This window comes from Octopus sinensis, linkage group LG5 (assembly GCF_006345805.1).
Source record: "Octopus sinensis linkage group LG5, ASM634580v1, whole genome shotgun sequence".
Lineage (NCBI taxonomy): Eukaryota > Metazoa > Mollusca > Cephalopoda > Octopoda > Octopodidae > Octopus > Octopus sinensis.
In genome coordinates this window covers 26,659,856-26,679,152 of record NC_043001.1, presented here as the reverse complement: position 1 = coordinate 26,679,152, position 19,297 = coordinate 26,659,856, and the positions used below count along the sequence as shown (strand labels likewise).

The 19,297-nt window shown below is 34.2% G+C and overlaps 1 protein-coding gene across 2 annotated transcripts; it reads left to right on the top strand.

Annotated features, from left to right (window-relative positions):
* Window positions 1-1,144: 1,144 nt before the first annotated feature.
* LOC115211765 (S-adenosylmethionine synthase) lies at window positions 1,145-19,233 on the top strand. Of its 2 annotated transcripts, XM_029780438.2 has the most exons (8): window positions 1,146-1,309; window positions 4,860-5,060; window positions 5,515-5,627; window positions 10,901-11,044; window positions 12,367-12,585; window positions 13,549-13,731; window positions 17,263-17,396; window positions 17,524-19,233. In XM_029780438.2, the coding sequence occupies exons 1-8, from the start codon at window positions 1,198-1,200 to the stop codon at window positions 17,624-17,626; spliced, it is 1,209 nt and encodes a 402-aa protein (XP_029636298.1). In that variant the 5' UTR covers window positions 1,146-1,197; the 3' UTR covers window positions 17,627-19,233. The 2 variants fall into 2 exon arrangements, with proteins under 2 accessions (XP_036359155.1, XP_029636298.1); XM_036503262.1 differs by lacking the exons at window positions 17,263-17,396; window positions 17,524-19,233 and adding an exon at window positions 13,964-14,049 and having other exon boundaries at window positions 1,145-1,309; window positions 13,549-13,765.
* Window positions 19,234-19,297: the final 64 nt, after the last annotated feature.

Sequence of the window (19,297 nt, the reverse complement as noted above, 5' to 3'; positions counted from 1 at the left end):
TTTCACTTTTTGTTCTAGCACAACATAGCAATGCATTACTATAATAGTCAAAGTAGCATTATCAGATGTTTAGTACACCTTATATATGGTAATTAACTTTGAATTACCCATAACCAAACAGACTTATAAACAAATTCATTCTAGCTGTGACCATTTTATCAACTATTCAATCACATTACTAAATAATGTAAGACTGTTAGGCAGGATTTGGGGAGGATTATATGTTATTTCTAGCCAATAAAAAGACCATGAGGAGGCCCCCTAAGAGGAATGTGATAAAATATTGTAAAGCAAAACAATTAAATATTTTAAGGTATAGTTGAATCTAATGAGCATTATATTTTATGATGGTGCCTTGTTGAAACAAATGAGTTAAATTCTATAAATATATTTGGTCAATTCAGTTGACCATCTCTCCTTCATGGAAATTGATACTTTAAATAAAATCATTACTTTCCTGATAAAATAATTATATAAAAATTATAACACATTTTTTGGTGTTTTTATTTATTTATTTTTTTCAATTGATTAAAAAAAAGTTTAAACAGTCACGTTTAAATACATATAGAATTGAAAAACTTTACGTCCTAGCAAATTCCAGATAAAAAAAAATATTTATTAAGTATGAAACCTCAAGTAAAAATACTTGATTTTGGGTCTAAAATAATTTTTTATTTCAATACAAACTAAATTTTACATTCAGATCTTTAATGAAATTATTTTTTCCCCCTCTTTTATTCATTCGTAATGTCATCTAAGTCCAAGTACCTTTACCCAGTTATTAATTTCCAGAATAGTTAAAATGACATAAGTTAGAAATGATTAATCACAAACATAACAAGGAATATTAGATAATTTTCTAAAAAGGGGTGATCAATTTATGATGTTTTTCATTAGAAATTTCTACAGATCATTCGACGCCTAAAATTGTTACTAAACAAGATATTATTCGTACTTAAACTTTTGTATTTGAGTATTGTATTACATAAACAAGTAAAATACTTCTATAATTTTACGTAATCTGTTATCTTTCATACCTATCTTCGGAGTATTCTAAGAGAAACCATCTTGCTAACATCAGCCAATCATAGATTGTTTTGAAATCACATGGTCTACGATATATATATATAAGGCCCTGTAAGCGATTAATCGGCCTCTTTTCCACTCTAACTCCTAGGGAAGGACGCTTATATCAAAATGGCAGCAAATACCAACGGTAACCATTATGAAGATTTGGACAAGAATATAGCTGATTATGAAAACAACACATTCTTGTTCACATCGGAATCAGTTGGAGAAGGCCATCCAGGTAAAATACTACTTTTTTGAAGTGTTTTTTCTTTTTCATACATAAGCTACTCTGTATGAAACATAACATCAGTTATGTTTTATAGCTTGATTGTCATTCTGATTCAACGAGGGCTTTATACTTACTCTGTCTTCTGATTATCTATGATTATCTAATTTGTGCACGTTTGTTTTGCTACGATCCTATTTCAGTTGTTTGGTATAGCTTATTATGAAGGGAAAACATTCCTGCTTTCTGGAAGCCGGTTTTTTTTCCCCCGATTTCTTTCCACGTGACTGTTTGTTGCTAGTTTATTTTCGATGCGATTTAATTAATCAGAAATTTTAAAAAAACAACTTTTCCTTTGTTGTCAGACCGTCAATATCTCGTAACTTTGCTTGTTTCGAGGTATTTAATGTCGATCACTTCAATTCCTTTATATATTGTATTCCCGCTTCATGATGCTTTCTCGCACATGGAGAACGACTCTGTCGTCAAACTGCTAAAATGTTAATTGCATTCAGTGATCGGCAAGTGTTGTCATTGTTTACATAACAAATTGTTGTTATTTGAACGCACAAACTCCTATCAGCATAATATCGAACACGTGGATATAACAGCTGAACTATTTCCTTTGTTTATGTTTCCTTCTGTCTGCTTATATATTTCTCTCTCGCTATATTTATCGATACCTACTTTCATGGAAGATTCTATTTCGTAACATATCTCTTTGTGTATTCTACATATTTTAGCTGTTTGTTACTTTCCGATGATGGCTTTGTTTCGGCTGCTGTAACTTCAGCATTATTATTCATTATTAGTTCCTTAACTATTTTATGTACTTAACTTCTAACTTCAGCTACCTTAAATAATTTTAGCTTTAAGTCCTCTTCATTTCCATGAAAAAAATTATCTTTCTCTAGATGTGGTTTTATTTATTTTTTTTTAAAATCATATCTATATAATTTTACTATAATTGGTGTTGCAATGATCCAAAACGTAATTTGCTAAAAAGGGATAACATTCGTTTGAGATATCCAAGATGCGAGATGCGAGAACTTTCGTGCATCTTGTAATGTATAGAAATATTCGGACAGTGAAACATTATCAGAATGGTAACAATAAATTGATAAATAATCAATTTATTATGATGGAAGTTTTAAAATTTTAGATCAAAATATCCTTCGTAACTAACATTTTTTTTAATGAACTTTCTCTAATTGATGTCAGTGATGATGCCGTGAAGCAATACGAGCAGTAACGCACCAAATTATAGATATTATGTTTCTTCTTTCATACTTCTGATCCAAATGGAAGTTTAATTTTCCACGGGTAAATGAAACTAGACAATCTTTCTGACAGTTAGCTTTGTGTCTCTAAGTGATAATGAATTGCTCTTAGTATTGGAGGATAGAGAACTGAACTGAATGCCTTATGGTATCTTAATTGTGTTCGAGTCCTGCTCAGTCGATTTTACTTTTTTTTTTCTTCTAAGGACAGTATATTAAGTCCCAATAATATACTTGACCGTATTCCTTCATGTTTTTACCTTGGTATTAAAAACCTGGTTAAATATTTTAAGCTTCAATTCTGATGCTTCACCGTTCTTACCCTTGACTCTTACGTAGAAAAATAGTGTTCTTGCGCAAAATCATCCTTACTCCCCACTACCACAAAAGATATTATTATAAAAGATCGCCAGTCTTGTTTGGCTTGCTTGCATTCGTATTGTCTCTGATTTCTCGTGTTTTATTCCCGCACTACAATTTCTTTTTAAAAATAAATTTATTATATTTTCTGAACTCTAAATTTCTTTATTCCATAGGGGTAGCTATACGAAGCTATGAAAATGGTTTACTATATAGTATTCTGCAACCTTGGTATCACTGAGCGAAATATCTGTAATATTGTGGACTTCAAGGCCTCGATTTTTCGACAATGTGATTGCTGTTGATTTGTAAATAACTTTGATGTGAATTTAAAACCCTGCTCACTGTTAGCTCATCTGGTCCTTCATATATATATATATATTTCGATTTAGACTTTGCTGTTAATAACTTGTAGTTACGGAGAATTGTTTACCACCACAATGACGCAACCGGACATTTTTGCGATTTTGTTTTGTTATTAGTTATGTGATGGTTTGATTGCTGTATATCCATTTGCCCCCACCTTCCAAGTTTGGTTAGAGGTTCTACGTTTCATATTTCAGCAGTGTTATATAACTTTAGTACATGTCTACATGTCTGTCGTGTAATTTTTGTTTGCTAGGTGAAGATTTTGCGGTGCGTCTTCGTTTCCAGTACTGAATGAAAGTATTTACTATCCAAATTTTACATGAAAAACAACCCCTAACAATCTAAATATTTTCTGTTCCATAGGGCCCAGAAAATGAAATGTCAATCATGCTTGCTAATTGTAAAATAAATTTTTTTTTAATCAACCTTTTCGTGCTATGCAACGCTAATATTCTCTGAATTCCTTGGGCATTCTTTTTCTTTTCTTTTCTTTTTTATATTCGAAGTTAGGTGTTGGCATCCTTTTAAGCTCAGCCCTCATCCGAAAGAAAGCGATACTGAGTGATCTCCCATGGCGCTCTCAGCGCAACATACTCATTTTCCAGAAAGAATCAGCCATAATACTTAGCTGGTTTATTTCATAAATTAAGAAACAAAATAATAATAAAAATTATTCTACATAGTTTGGTAAAAGGATTATTGAATGACCATAGTTTATAATAGTTGTTACAGACCCTCTTGGCATTGAACGATGAAGCACAGCTGTAATTCAGGAGAAACAGCTTTCGTATCATGAATATCACACAGTTATCTTTTGCGTTTGTAATGTTTTGCCTTGTAATAAGTGAACAAATTTCAGCTGCTATAATTGATGTTCTTCGGAGTTGTGGACTTTATTTCCAGAGAGATATAACTAGGAGTGTGGTATCAATTACATGCTTAATTGTTTTGGATGGGATCAAAGGTGAAGAACACCTGCCAAGGTTTGTCAATGTAGAACTGGTAGAGATGTGACCAGTTTGATACAAAGTACCATAGATTTTGGAAGACGTTGTTCATTGATGGGTTGCCTTGTCTAGGTAGGAAGAAGAGATGGAGAAGGCTGGATAATGACTATGGAGGTGAGGAACTAGTTAAAAGTTGGTTAGAGGTACAAAAGGAAAATAGTTGATGCAAACAGGTTAGATAACAATTTAGCCTTTGTACCACCAGCAGTGTCAGTATAGAAGTAGTGCACGTTTGTGTTATCCACTATAGCAATAAAGTTACTCACTATAGGGCATAAAGTAACTGAATGCCTTTGTATATCAAAGAAATGAGGTGTTCTAGGTTAAAACCTGTTCCTATGTACACACAGCATGATTCAGTAATTGAATTTCTTGCAGGTAAAATTTTATTAGCAATAAAGTTACTCACTATAGGGCATAAAGTAACTGAATGCCTTTGTATATGAAAGAAATGAGGTGTTCTAGGTTAAAACCTGTTCAGCATGATTCAGCAATTGAATTTCTTGCAGGTAAAATTTCATAATTTTATACTTTTTTCTATTTCAGACAAACTCTGTGATCAGATCAGTGATGCAGTCCTTGATGCTCATCTTGAGCAAGATCCAAATGCCAAGGTTGCATGTGAATGTGTAGCCAAAACTGGAATGATTCTTGTATGTGGTGAAATTACATCTAATGCCAAAGTTGATTACCAAAAGGTTATCCGTGACACTATCAAGCGTATTGGCTATGATGACTCTTCTAAAGGTTAGTTCTTGAAGATTCGAGTACATAATATAATTGCTTCTCAGATGTGCTTTGTACTTTTTTGCTTAGAACAGTGCTTCTGATTTCTTTTAATTACTAAAAATTAAATTGCTGAAAATTTGTTGTCTTTGGGGTCGTTGCCAGTGCCACTGGACTGGCTCCTGTGCAGGTAGCACATAAAAAACACCATTTGAGCATGGCTGTTGCCAGTACCACCTGACTGGCCCTCATGCCGGTGGCACGTAAAAGCACCCACTACCTACACTCTCGGAGTGGTTGGCATTAGGAAGGGCATCAAGCTGTAGAAACTCTGCCAGATAAGATTGGAGCCTGGTGCAGCCATCTGGCTCGCCAGTCCTCAGTCAAACCGTCCAACCCATGCCAGCATGGAAAGCTGACGTTAAACGATGATGATGATGATTTACTGTTAATATTTTTTTTTTATTTATTGTAGGGTTTGATTATAAAACTTGTAATGTTTTATTGGCTGTTGAGGCTCAAAATCCTGAAATTGCTCAAGGAGTACATATTAATAGAAGTGAGGAAGATATTGGTGCCGGAGACCAGGTGAGATAAATCAGTTCACCCTTGTTAAATTTCTGTAACCCATTATCTTAAATGGTTGTCATTGAATTAATATTTTTTTGTTGTGCTTGCAAGTTTACTTCATTGCATTGGGTTCTGATGTTCTCATATTTATGGGATTTGTTTTTGTGTTTGCCTACACAAGCGAATTGCATTCTATGGAGTGTGTGTGCATTATGGGCACTATTGGATCCAGCTAAGCATTGCAAGGAACACAGCAATTAACTTAATATTGTCTCAGCTTTAAGTGATGTTTTGAAGTAATAGCTCAAATTGTGCATGCTGGGTTCTCTCATTGACTGTTGGACAAGTGTCTTCCACTATATAACCTTCAGTGTTTGTGCATATGAATGTTGATTCCCATGTCTTCATTATCCCTTAAGAATTTAGATTATTTTATTAAATGTAATACTTATTTAGTTACATTCTTTTGAACTCATCATGCATTATCTCATAATTTTAAGAATTCAATGATGTAATTGTGTTTTTGAATGACATTGTCAAGAGAGGGTGGATCTGGTCAGTTTGAACATAAAACAGAATATTTGAGCTAGATTTGGCCACTTTAAATGTTAAAGGGTCAATATTGTTTGAGCAGACAGACAATAACATTGCATTCTCTCTCATTCAAATTCCTGAAATGCAGCCGCTTTATCTCTCAAAATTTGGAGACCTTATAGAAATTTGCCTTAAATCCTGCCTAACCCATACTGGATGGGGAAAACATATAAATTTAATGTGTGGGTGTAAAATACATCATAAAATTAATTTTATATAACTTGGACATTTGCCTGGTTTATTCTGGTTCAAAAAGACACCTGAAAGTCCTAATCAAAGCAATTTTGTTTTAAATTTGCTACTTTTAGTATCCATCATCTGTTCTTAATTATTTTAAAACTAGCATACCTGTCTTGTCAAAAACGCGAGCAGTTTTATTAATAATGGAAAAGGGTGCATTTCTCTCTCTCTCTATATATATATATATATATATACACAAAATGAGAAAATGGAGAAACATACCTAAATCAATCATCAACCATCAGTTAATACCCAATCAATACTTTATTAAACCATTACACAACAGCAATGACATTATACATAATATATTGCAAATATAACTAGACATGGAAATAGAAATAGAAAATACAATTACATCGTAGCTGACAGCTGTTTCGGCCGTGAAGACAGGTATGTCCCATTTAACCTATTAGCCATATAAAGCAGGTATAAATGAGACATTAACAAGAATGGCTCACGGCCTCTTCAGAGAATTTAATGTAAGTATGAAAAAAATTTACATATAAAATATAAAAATGTATGCATAGACACTCATAATTCTACACATATATATATACACATTAATACAATATAAACAAAATATATCAGTATACATTAACAAACCCAATTATTTTCCATATTGAACTCAGTTCTATAACCAACATCAAGGAAATACATGTACACTCACATTTAAATTTAAAGCAGACATATATATTTAACAGTCCAGTTCATTAAAATGTATAACCACACAAAAAGTCAATAAAATTAATATTAATGATAATAATAACAACCATGATTGTACCAGTTTGTACCAGTTAAAGCAAGCGGACATCCACATATATACTCAATAAGTCGAATTCATCTGTCCGCTTGATATTGATTTTCCTAGATAGATTCGATTGGCTTATAGTTTTAAATTTGAATCACAATGGAAATTTTACGGTTAGTTAGCCAAGAAACGCACATATATACATATGTGTGAATGTGTGCACAGGTTTGTTGACATTTTTTAGGTCAGTGAAATCTGTGAATGCTGTTCACCTGTATTCACGCCCTCTCCATTTGTTATTTTACCCAGCGTAGCTTGTGAGACCCACCTTTGCCATATCCAGCCCAAATATTCTATGTGTTTTATGTTCAAACTGGCCAGATTTGGCCTCTCACATCTTGATATACAATCATATCAATAGAAAATTTCGAAGCTATGAGATAATTTAATTAATTCAAAACAGTGTGAATAAATAAGCATAATTTGGCATAATTCTCAGAGGTTCAATGGTGTCGCTTGGTTCGGAAGTTACAAATTTTGAAGGAAGATAAAAAATACCCTACAAACAATGGTGTAATTTACTTGTGACCATTGTAGGGTATTTTTATCTTCCTTCAAGTATTGAGTTGCTTTCATCTTTAAAAAATAACATGTGAACAAATTGAATAATCACCACTCAGCATTATATAATATATTATTACATAATAGATTTCTCAATGTAATCAATCTGATTAAAATATGTTACATGAATTGTACTTGCTTTATAGTTCAAAACCTCTCAAAATTTGAATGTAGGTGTATATTCCATACAGTGGTCAATTCATAAAAGTGTCCGTTGTTTACATTCCACAAATGCATTTAGCTTCTCATTTAGCACATTTTATTTTTGTTGACTTCCATCAAAATAAAGTAGTTTCTTTAGTAAGTCATGTCACCTGTCAGATTTTAACCTCTATATATAATTTTTGTCATGACGACCTGTCAAATCAATAGAAACAAATTTATTCATTTCTATTAAAATAACTAAGGTTATTCAGCTTATTGCTAAATATGATTTCTATTTTTGTTCCACTTCTAAAGTTTGTGGTTAAAAGATTTCCCATCAGAGCGGTGAGCAGACAGAAACATTAGCACACCAGGCAAAATGCTTAGTAGTATTTCATCTTTGTTTACGTTTTGAGTTCAAATTCTGCCACGGTCAACTTTGCCTTTCATCCTTTCTGGGTTGATAAATTAAGTACCAGTAGCATACTGGGGTTGATCTAATCAACTGGCCCCCTCCCCGAAAATTTTGGGCCTTGTGCTTAGAGTAGAAAAGAAAAGATTTCCCATCAACAAAATTCTTACTAAAAATATAAATATGGTTTTAGTATAATGTTCCTTGATATATGTAATATCTATTAGTGAGATATATTTTACCTTCTTATATTGGATTTTTTTTTTCTTTCTATATTTGAGATCAAACAGGTGTTAATAGTGATTATGTGCAAATAACCAGAGAGGTTCATGTTTTAGATCGTTATGGTCCAAAATTTTGTGTGTTGTTAAAATTCATATATTTTAGTATGAATTTTACAGCAAAAGCCTTTTGATTCACTGATGTAGGCAAGATGGTTTAGTTCAACTTGGCTAACATTGCAGTCCAATATCTGTTTTCTGGAACTGCACAGTTGAACTGTTCCAATTAACATCTTTTATTTTTGCTTGTTTTAGTCATTCAACTGTGGCCATACTGGGGCACCGTCTTGAAAGGTTTTAGTCATTCAACTGTGGCCATACTGGGGCACCATCTTGAAAGGTTTTAGTCAAATACATTGATTCCAGGTACTTATTTTTTAAAGCCGGGTGCCTTCTCCATCAGTCTCTTTTGCTGAACTGCTAACTATGGGAATATAAACAAACCAATTATGGTTGTCAAGTGACGGTAGGGAACAAACACAGCTTGTTTTAGTCATTCAACTGTGGCCATACTGGGGCACCGTCTTGAAAGGTTTTAGTCATTCAACTGTGGCCATACTGGGGCACCATCTTGAAAGGTTTTAGTCAAATACATTGATTCCAGGTACTTATTTTTTAAAGCCGGGTGCCTTCTCCATCAGTCTCTTTTGCTGAACTGCTAACTATGGGAATATAAACAAACCAATTATGGTTGTCAAGTGACGGTAGGGAACAAACACAAAAGACACATGTAGATAGTATACATGATAGGCTTTTTTCAGTTTACACTTACCAAATCCACTCACAAGGCTTTGAGCAGAAGTAAAGCTCATGGACTGCACCCTTTTGTGATTTTTGGGGGGTTTTATTTTTACATGAACACACTATATTGAGGGTGGAGATTCTGAATGTGCAAAAAAAAGATCTGCATATCAAAAATTTAATTTTAAAATAATAAACACCCTCTCCCCTCCACCTATGACAAGAAGTGAAATTGAAGTGTTTTCTCTATTAATGTTTCACGCATGCATAGAATTATAAAATAGCAGACGCAAAAAGTATCTAAACAGAAAACCTGACATGCTAGAAGCACATTTTCAAAATTTTAATACAAGTTACCAAAGAAAAAATTTCAAAATTTAAACCCGCCTCCAACCGGAAATCAGAGAAGCTAGAAACAACAGCCAAACCAAAGATCAACTTTCTAAATACGAATTACCAAAAGAGAAAAAAATTTAAATGTCATTTTGTTGTGTGTGTGTGTGTGTGCAAAAAATCTAATTTTTACATACCTCTCTTAATTCCAAGACCCTCAACTTCAACATGTTTGTCATAAAACATTAATAGAGTTGTTGTGTGTGTTCAACCACAACATATTTATCATGAAACATTATAGAGTTGTTGTATTTGTGTGTACAAAAAAATCTAATTTTTACATACCTCTCTTAATTCCAAAAGACCCTCATGAAACGACCCTCAATCACATGTTTGTCATGAAACATTAGAGAAAATACTTTAATTTCACTTATCATAGGGCGGAGAAGATGGAGGTTGTTTATTTTATTTATTTTTTGTTTTTGAAAAAATGAAATTTTAGGTGGGGGGGTTCCCCCTTCACAATCATAAACTCCGTATTTTTCTACGTATTTCACCCCCCAAAAAAATAATTTTTTTAAGTGAAACTTTAAGAAATTTGTGGAGGATTTAAATTTTGAAATGCAGATTCGGAAAAGTTCTTTTTTCTTTAAGTTCTTGAAAGTTCCAGCCAGTTGCTAACAAAGTGACCAGACTTTCTGAGTTAAGAGTTCCCAGTGTTTGTAAATGTGTAGTTGAGTTGATGTGTTGGTTGAACTGTCAAAGCATCCACCTAAATGTGTGCATACATTCACATGCTCTTTCTCCATGGAACAGTATTTCTAGATTTTTGTTCAAATTCGTTGGTACATAACCTAATGCACAAATGAGAATTCTTAGTCAAAGTACAAGAACTGTAAGGTTTGCATTAATTTGCCATAAATGTTCTCTTTTTTCTGTACTTTTGATTGTACATTCACATCTGCTGGGTAGCTGACCTCTACAACAATACATGATCTTTGTTTTCTGTCAGTGTGTGATTGTTTGATATTGATTATATCAATACTTTGCAATAATAAAATCTGTTACCAATTAAAAATTTTTTTTTTTTGCATGGAAACATTTTTACAAATAAACACTTTTTTTCCCCATGAGTTTTTTGCAAATCCTGTTACTTTTCTTTCGTTTTCTTCTTCAGGGTCTCATGTTTGGTTATGCTACAAATGAAACTGAAGAGTGTATGCCACTTACTGTAGTTCTTGCTCATCAGCTCAATGCTAAAGTTGCAGTATTGAGGAGAAGCGGAGATCTTTGGTGGGCTAGACCTGATAGCAAATCACAAGTAAGTATATTTCCTTAATATGATGATCTGGCAGAATCTTTAGCATACCTGACAAAATGCTTTTTACTCTTTGCATACTAAGTTCAAATTCCACTGAGGTTGACTTAACTTAGCCCTTCGTCTTTTTAGGGTTGCTAAAATAAGTACTAGTTGAGCACATTCTGAATTCAAATTCTGCCGAGGTCAGCTTTGTCTTACATCCTTTTGGGGTTACTGTAATCAGTTAACCCCTTCCCACAAAATTTCAGGCCTACTATATACTATATATACTTCCTTCCTTTGTTTATTGTATACCATGTATACTTTCTTTTTATATTAAATTAAGTACCAGTTATGCACTGGGGTCGATGTAAATCAACTTAATCCCTTTGTCCTTGTTTGTCTCCTCTATGTTTAGCCCTTTGTGAGCAATAAAGAAATAAGAATCCTTTTAGCAACTGAAAAAAGGCTTTCCTTTATTTTTCCCTTCTTCTTTCCAGATTAATGAAATAAAATATTAATTACATGCTGGGGTGTAATTGATTGCTCCTCTCCCTTCAAAAGTTGTTGCCTCTGTTCCTAAATTAGAAACAATTATTAAGTCAACTTTACCTTTCACTCCTTCAGGAGTTAATATTAATATGAAGCTTATTCTCTTTCCTCAAGTGTCAGGCCCTGTACCTGTGTTAGAAATGATAATATTATTATTAAGGCAGTAAGCTGACAGAATTGTTAGCACATTGGAAAAAATGTTTGGTGGTTTTTTTGTCTGTCTTACATTCTGAGTTCAAGTACTGCGAAGGTCAACTTTTCCTTTCATTCCTTCACTGAGGATTCAATGGCCTTATTGAATTCTCGAGAAAAACAATTCATGACTATGATCTTCAACACAAATTGAGCTTATAGAGCATTCAACCAGAACATGCATTATTGTTCAGCAGTCAAAACTTCTTTTTTTTAATGGAACAAACTTTATGAATGAGTAGAAATACTAACATGACTGAAGCATTCAACTAGAACATGCATTATTGTTCAGCAGTCAAAACTTTTTTTTTAATGGAACAAACTTTATGAATGAGTAGAAATACTAACATGGCTGAAGGAACCAAGCATGATATGTAAGTGTTGGATTTTGATCAAAAGTATGAGAAGAAAATTCACATTTAGAACTTTCAGATTGACTATGGAAAAAATTTATTATTTTTGATACAAAAATCAGGCAAAAAATTGGTTTTCACATGGTCATACTGTTTGTCTCCCTTCTATGGTGATACCTACTAGTAGTGTGTTTTCACTTTCTAAATCTCCTGTCTTTGTCTTTAAAATAAGCATTTTTGTTTCAGGTGACCATTCGGTATAAATCCGAAAATGGAATGACCATACCGCTGTATGTTCACAGCATTGTGATGTCTGTCCAACATGACCAGAATGTTTCTCTTGAACAACTAAGACGAGAATTGAAAGAAAAAGTCATAAATGCCGTTGTCCCTAGTAAATACATGGATGAGAAAACTGTCATACATCTTAACTCAGCTGGAAATTTCATCTTGGGTGGACCTATTGTAAGTTTCAAATGCTTTGTTTTTGATCTTTTTATCACCTTGGTTTACCTGCTTTTACTTTTTGTTCATTATTGTCCTGTTTAAATATAGGTACAGGCATGGTTGTGTGGTTAAGAAACCATATGGTTTCAAGTTCAGTCCTACTTCATGGCACCTTGGGGGCCAATGAAAGCCTTGCGGGGTGTTTGTGTCTCCTGATGACATTGCATGATAGTTGCAAATGAAAGTCATTCATTTGCAATATCCTGTGATAATATGCCTATATACCTGGCTATGAAGAAATATTATTTTACTTGGTAACAGGTAAAGGTTGGTGAGAGGACAGGCATCTAGCTGTAGAAAACTTGCCTCAAACTGCATATGACCTGTGCCAGCATAGAAAATCAGCATTAACCCTTTCGTTACTGTATTTATTTTGAGATGCTCTGTGTTTCTTTCAATTATTTTAAATATAACAAAGAATTTAGAAAAATAACTTAGTTATCGTTAACCTAGTGTTAGGAGCGTAAATTGTGACTAAGGCTTGGTAAAATATTTTATTTCAAAACTTATGAAAAGAAGGCATTTTACCACAGAGCCGGAGCCAGTTTTAGCCGGGTTAGTAATAAAAGGGTTAAAACTGTGAGGGTGATTTAAAGTTGATGTGTAATGTGAAGAATTGTAAATGCAATCACATGTATGTATGTGTATATATATTATATATAATTTCAAACTAACAACTACTTGTCACTGCTCTAAGTTTGTAATTTTATATGAAACAGGATTTTTGTGTCTCAGTCATTGGCAAGGTATTATGTCAGAAGGATTTCTTCTCTTTGACTAATATTTTAAGTTTAAGATGCATAACATCATTTTAACATCCACTTTTTTCATTTATGTGTACTTGAGTAAATATGGGAGTTGATGAACAATGTACTTGTTATGCATTTCCTCTTAATTTTTGATGTTTCTCTTCCATTTCAGGGTGATGCAGGTTTGACAGGACGTAAGATTATTGTTGATACTTATGGTGGATGGGGTGCCCATGGAGGCGGAGCGTTTTCTGGAAAGGATTTCTCCAAGGTTGACCGTTCGGCTGCCTATGCTGCCCGTTGGGTGGCCAAATCTTTGGTAAAAGCTGGCTTGTGTAAAAGGGTGCTTGTCCAGGTTAGTTTAACCCTTTCATTACCGTATTTATTTTAGAATGCTCTGTATTTCTTTCAATTAATTTTAAATATAACAAAGAATTTAGTAAAATGACTTAGTTATTATTAAGATAGTGTTAGGAACATAAATTGTGACTAAGGTTCGGTGGAAGATTTTAATCCAAAACTTATGAAAACAAGACATTTGTACTACAGAGCCAGAGGCGGTTTCGACCGGGTTGGAATCAAAAGGGTTAAATATTTGCAAATTTTGTCATCCAGTAATTGTGCATATGTTTATGTTACATCTGTTTATAGTTACTAGATATGTGAAATATGATTTACAATAGTCTCTAGCTTTTAGTTTTGTCATAAATTAGCTTTATATATAATGGTTTGTTTATTATTTGGGAGGGTTTGATCTCTGCACAACACATTTACTGTCTCCTTTGTATACTTTATGTTGAACATACATTCCACATACAAAGGAGTGCTGAAAAGTTACTGGTTTTAAGGTTTTACAAGGCTTAGAGAAACTGAAGGATCATCATCATCATCATCGTTTAACGTCCGTTGTCCATGCTAGCATGGGTTGGACGGTTCAACTGGAGTCTGGGAAGCCAGAAGGCTGCACTAGGCCCAGTCTGATCTGGCAGTGTTTCTACAGCTGGATGCCCTTCCTAACGCCAACCATTCCAAGAGTGTAGTGGGTGCTTTTTATGTGCCACCGGCATAGGTGCCAGACGAGGCTGGCAAACGGCCACAATCGGATGGTGCTTTTTACGTGCCACCGGCACGGGGGCCAGACGAGGCTGGCAACGACCACAATCGGATGGTAAATGTCTGAATCTGAGAGGGGAATGTTGAATAATATCATAATTAACTGATCTTCCTGTATTTTCTCTTACCCAAAGCTAGGAACTTTTCAGCGCCCACTTATATGTAGCACATCTTCATAATTTAAGCAGTTATTCATCCTTACCACCCTACTAAATCTAAAACTGTATGTCAGCTAAGCAGTAACATTCATGGACATATCTGAAGTTCTTAAAGCATACTTAATCTTGTGTTTAGTATTTTCTCATTAAATCTACATTTGCATACTAAACTCTGAAAGTTAACTTTATGGTGTTTCATATCTGTGGTTGCTAAGGTATAATTTTTTTGTAGTTCTAAATTACCATTGGGACAGCTCTCTTCTTTAGTAAACATACAGTCATGAACTTTGTACCATATAGCTTGCCAGAAAATATTTGGAGTTATCGTAACCCCTTATATTGCTATTTTTGCAGAGAGATTACTATTTTAAGCATTATATATATTACTAGCAGAGACACCCGGCGTTGCTCGGGATTAAAATGGCATAGTTTGTATATAACATATTACAGTTATGTTGAAACAGGTGATAGGGGAAAGTAACATTTGGTAGTAAATGATGGGCTAATTCAACTAAGCAACTTGCTATGCGTCTGGAGTATTTCAGGCCCTTACCTTTGGGGGTTATGTGATTTTTGAACGCACCAAGAAGCTGTCAGTGGGTATACTCTCTTTTGCAGCAGTCAGCGATGCTAGGTCTAACACAACCCATTATCTGAAATGTTGACACCTCCTTCGGGTTTGTTGTCCTACATCACTCATAAAGTAAATTTAGAGGAACTGTGGTTGTTCATTTGTGGGTAACAAGGAACCAATGAAGTGATAGACTTACCCTTGAACTTTGACGTCCGCGTAAATCCATGTTTATCTATCTTCTTAGATGCACCAAACGATGTCATGTGCAGAGTTGTATTGTCTGATATTGTTCAGAAAATCCTTTGACTGGATAGAAATGCCTTCTAGAAGATCCATTAGAGGTTGAGAAGGAGCTGGTAGTGCTGGCATTGTTACCTGAGCAGCACATACCATTTGTTTCATTTGAAAATTTTAAAGCTCTACAGTAAAGACAATTTGTGTTTAGCACACCAATTTGGACAGAGTTAATTTTTTTATAAGAATGGGATGGATCATATCTGAAAACAGCTTCAGGAGTTGTGAAGAACGAATTTGTATGTAGTCTGTTTCTGAGAGCTAGCTATTCTGTTGGACATTGACAATTTTGAAAATCTTTTTAGATTACGGAATGCCCCACTCTCTCATATCCATGCTTAAAATTTCAGCGCAATTGAATGAACAATACTTGAGTTATAAGCACACAAAAAACAGGCAGACAGAGCAAGATTTATATATTAGATGAGCCAATGAGGGAGATCACTACATGGTAGCCAGACCTGGTAGAAATATCAGCCAAATCTCCCTCAAATCACACCTTACTATCTTATGTATGTATGAGTCAATGAGGGAAACCGCTACATGATAGCTAGACCTGGTAGAAATAGCCGCCAAATCTCCCTCAAAACACCCTACTGTCTTATGTATGTTTATATGTATTAACAGTTCTTTGGCTTTTTGCATTTGACGACTGCTGCTTTAAATTAGATAATCATATTGAGCCCTCTGCATATAGAGAGAGGGGAAAGAAGAGACAGCATAGCAAGGGTTTAGGCTGACTGTCATCCTGTGCTCCCCTTGTTGCCGGTGAAATGGTATGTGACAGCTGTCTGAGCAACTCGTTGCTTTTAATGAACAGCATGCTGGAAGAAATAGGGCAAAAAGATTACAAGAATAGCGATTCTCAACTTTTAAAATATTTTTAGATTACGGAACACCCCACTCTCTCATGTATCCATGTTTAAAATTTCAGCGCGGTCACCTGTTTCAAGCTTAATATATTATATACAAACTATGCCATTTTAATCCCGAGCAATGTTGGGTGTCTCTGCTAGTAATATATCATCACCATTGTTTAACGTCTGTTTTCCGCGCTAGCACGGGTTGGACGGTTCGACCGGGGTCTGGGAAGCCAGGGGCTGCACCAGGCTCCAGTCTGATCTGGCAATGTTTCTACAGCTGGATGCCCTTCCTAACGCCAACCACTCCGTGAGTGTAGTGGGTGCTTTTTTACGTGCCACCGGCACAGGTGCCAGGGGAGTCTGGCATCGGCCACGATTGGTTGGTGCTTTTAACGTGCCACCGGCACGGAAGCCAGCCAAGGCGGCGCTGGCATCGGCCACGTTCGGATGGTGCTTTTTATGTGCCACTGGCACAGAAGCCAGTCGAGGCGGCGCTGGCATCAGCCACGTTCAGATGGTGCTTTTTATGTGCCACCAGCACAGAAGCCATAATGCTTAAAATAGTAATCTCTCTGCAAAAATAGCAATATAAGGGGCTTTGATAACATCAAAAATATTTCTGGCAAGCTATATGGTACAAAGTTCATGACTGTTTATTAAAGAAGAGAGCTGTCCCAGTGGTAATTTAGAACTACTAACAAATTATTGCATAGCAACCACAGATATCAATCAGATTCACATATTCGAGTTATAAGCGCACAAACAGACAGAACGGGATTTATATATTAGATCAGCATTACATTTGACAGTAATCTGAATGCTAAATGGTTAAACAAGGATACTGAATTTTATTATAATTGCTGTTATGTATCTTTTGCCTTCAGATTTCCTATGCCATTGGAATTGCTAGGCCACTATCCATCAGTGTTTTTAGTTACGGTACATCTAAAAAAACTGAGAAAGAATTGCTGGATATTGTCAATGAGAATTTTGATCTGAGACCTGGCAAGATCGTAAGGTAAGTGTTTTTTTTTAATTTCTTTTTATTCCTTTGTTTTATTTTTCAGTTTTATTTGTTTTGTTTTGTTGTTTTTTTTTCTTGTATTCAGCTATTTTCAACATTTTCTGTTTTTTTTTCTTTTCAGAGAGCTCGACTTACGTCGTCCAGTCTACCAAAAGACGGCGTGTTATGGGCACTTTGGAAGACCCGAGTTTCAATGGGAAATCCCAAAAAAGCTAAAGTATTAAGTTGGAAGTGGTTTTATTATTCTAAACCTGGGTTTTGTTGGGTTTTTTTTCAGTTTTTTTTTACATATATATATATATATATTCTTAATCATTGTTCCTCTTAATTTTTGTTTGTGTAACCTTAAATGATACTGGCAGTTGTAATCCACAGTGAATGAATAGGCAGACTTGATCATCAATAGGACGCCTTTTTTTTTTTTTTAACCCATTTCATTTTCCCTTTTTCTTTTGTTTCTATATACATGTAGAAATTCTTAGAGTACAACATTTATTTATTTATTTGACTTCAGCTAATTTGGTGTTTTGGCAACAAATTTTCTGAAGTGTCTTTATTTGAATCAAAATTATTCAATCAGGTATATTCAAGTTTGTTACTATAACTGTAGTATAGTGCTAAATGGCTCTTGCACTCTATTACAGTGCAAAACTTGGTACCTGCATTTCATGTAAGTTAGCTTAGAACTGCATTTGGTAACTTTGTTATTATAATGTATGTATATATAGGTATGGTGTCCATTGAGTTCTTGCCTGGTTCTCTTTATCTGCTGCAAATGTGTCATTAACTTCGGCTTCTTACATGCACATTTGTCTTGTGTTTATGAAGATTCATTGGAAAAGAGCACTAGTTATAAACACTCGGGACTACATCGATACAGTGGACAGCATTGCAAGGTATTTAGAGAGTAAAGTTGCAGTGCTCTCCACTGCGAGTGCTGGTATCGTTCAAATTAGAAGCAAATATAGAAATATTTTTCTCTAAAAATATTTTACATATTTTTGTGTCTGTCTGAGTGTGCTTTTCATTGTATTGCACTATTTCATTCCTCTAAAATAATACATTATTCATGAACTTTCATTTGTAGACTGATTATGCGGGCATGTGTGTAAAAGTTTTTTATTCATTCACAAATGCATTTTCTTCAATTAAGACTTACAAAGATGAACTTGTGTGCTGAATATTAAAGAAATGTCCATGCACACATTTTCATTATGTTCTAAATATCATCTATGTAACTGTCATGATTGTAATGAAAAATTGGGAGAGTGGTTCTGATTATAGAACATTGTATATATTTTTATTTTTTGGTCATTTTAGGAACATTGATGTACAAGAGGAACATTGATTTTTTTAACAAATAAATTTTGACTTGAAGAGAAGCCTCATTTTAAAACAACCTTTTGTAATTCATCTTTCTGCTGCCGGTTCTATTTATAATTATTTCTCATTCTTTATCTTGAGGATTTAGAATATACTGTTTTAACAAGGGCGTTTGTCATTTTGATTATACATTCCTCACTGGTGATTTGCTTTTATCCTATTCATCCCTTGGTTTTGAAAAGAGAAATTTGGTCTAATTTTTAACGTTGGGAGAGGAAGTATCTTTTTACATACTTAAATTTCCTTTTTTTTTTTTTTTTTTCCTTTTTTTTTGTTTGTTTTTTTAACATACATATCAAGTTCTTGGCCTTGACAAATGTATGCTGACGTGATTTCAGACAAATCGTCGATGAATTTCTACCTATTTCATTTTGCGATTATTCTAAAATATCCAGGTGTGAGATTTTTTTTTTTTTCAGATAAGCAAATAAAACTAACTTCACCAGTATTTTTTGATATTGGCTGTTCATTTATATGATTAAAATTTTAAGTGAAAGAAATCATATTTCCTG

What these genes read in the sequence shown, in the direction of transcription:
- LOC115211765 (XM_029780438.2), top strand. Translation starts at nt 1,198, where the DNA reads ATGGCAGCAAATACCAACGGTAACCATTATGAAGATTTGGACAAGAAT. An exon ending in AGTTGGAGAAGGCCATCCAG is followed by an intron (nt 1,310 to 4,859) that starts GTAAAATACTAC and finishes TTTCTATTTCAG; the next exon opens with ACAAACTCTGTGATCAGATC. An exon ending in CTATGATGACTCTTCTAAAG is followed by an intron (nt 5,061 to 5,514) that starts GTTAGTTCTTGA and finishes TATTTATTGTAG; the next exon opens with GGTTTGATTATAAAACTTGT.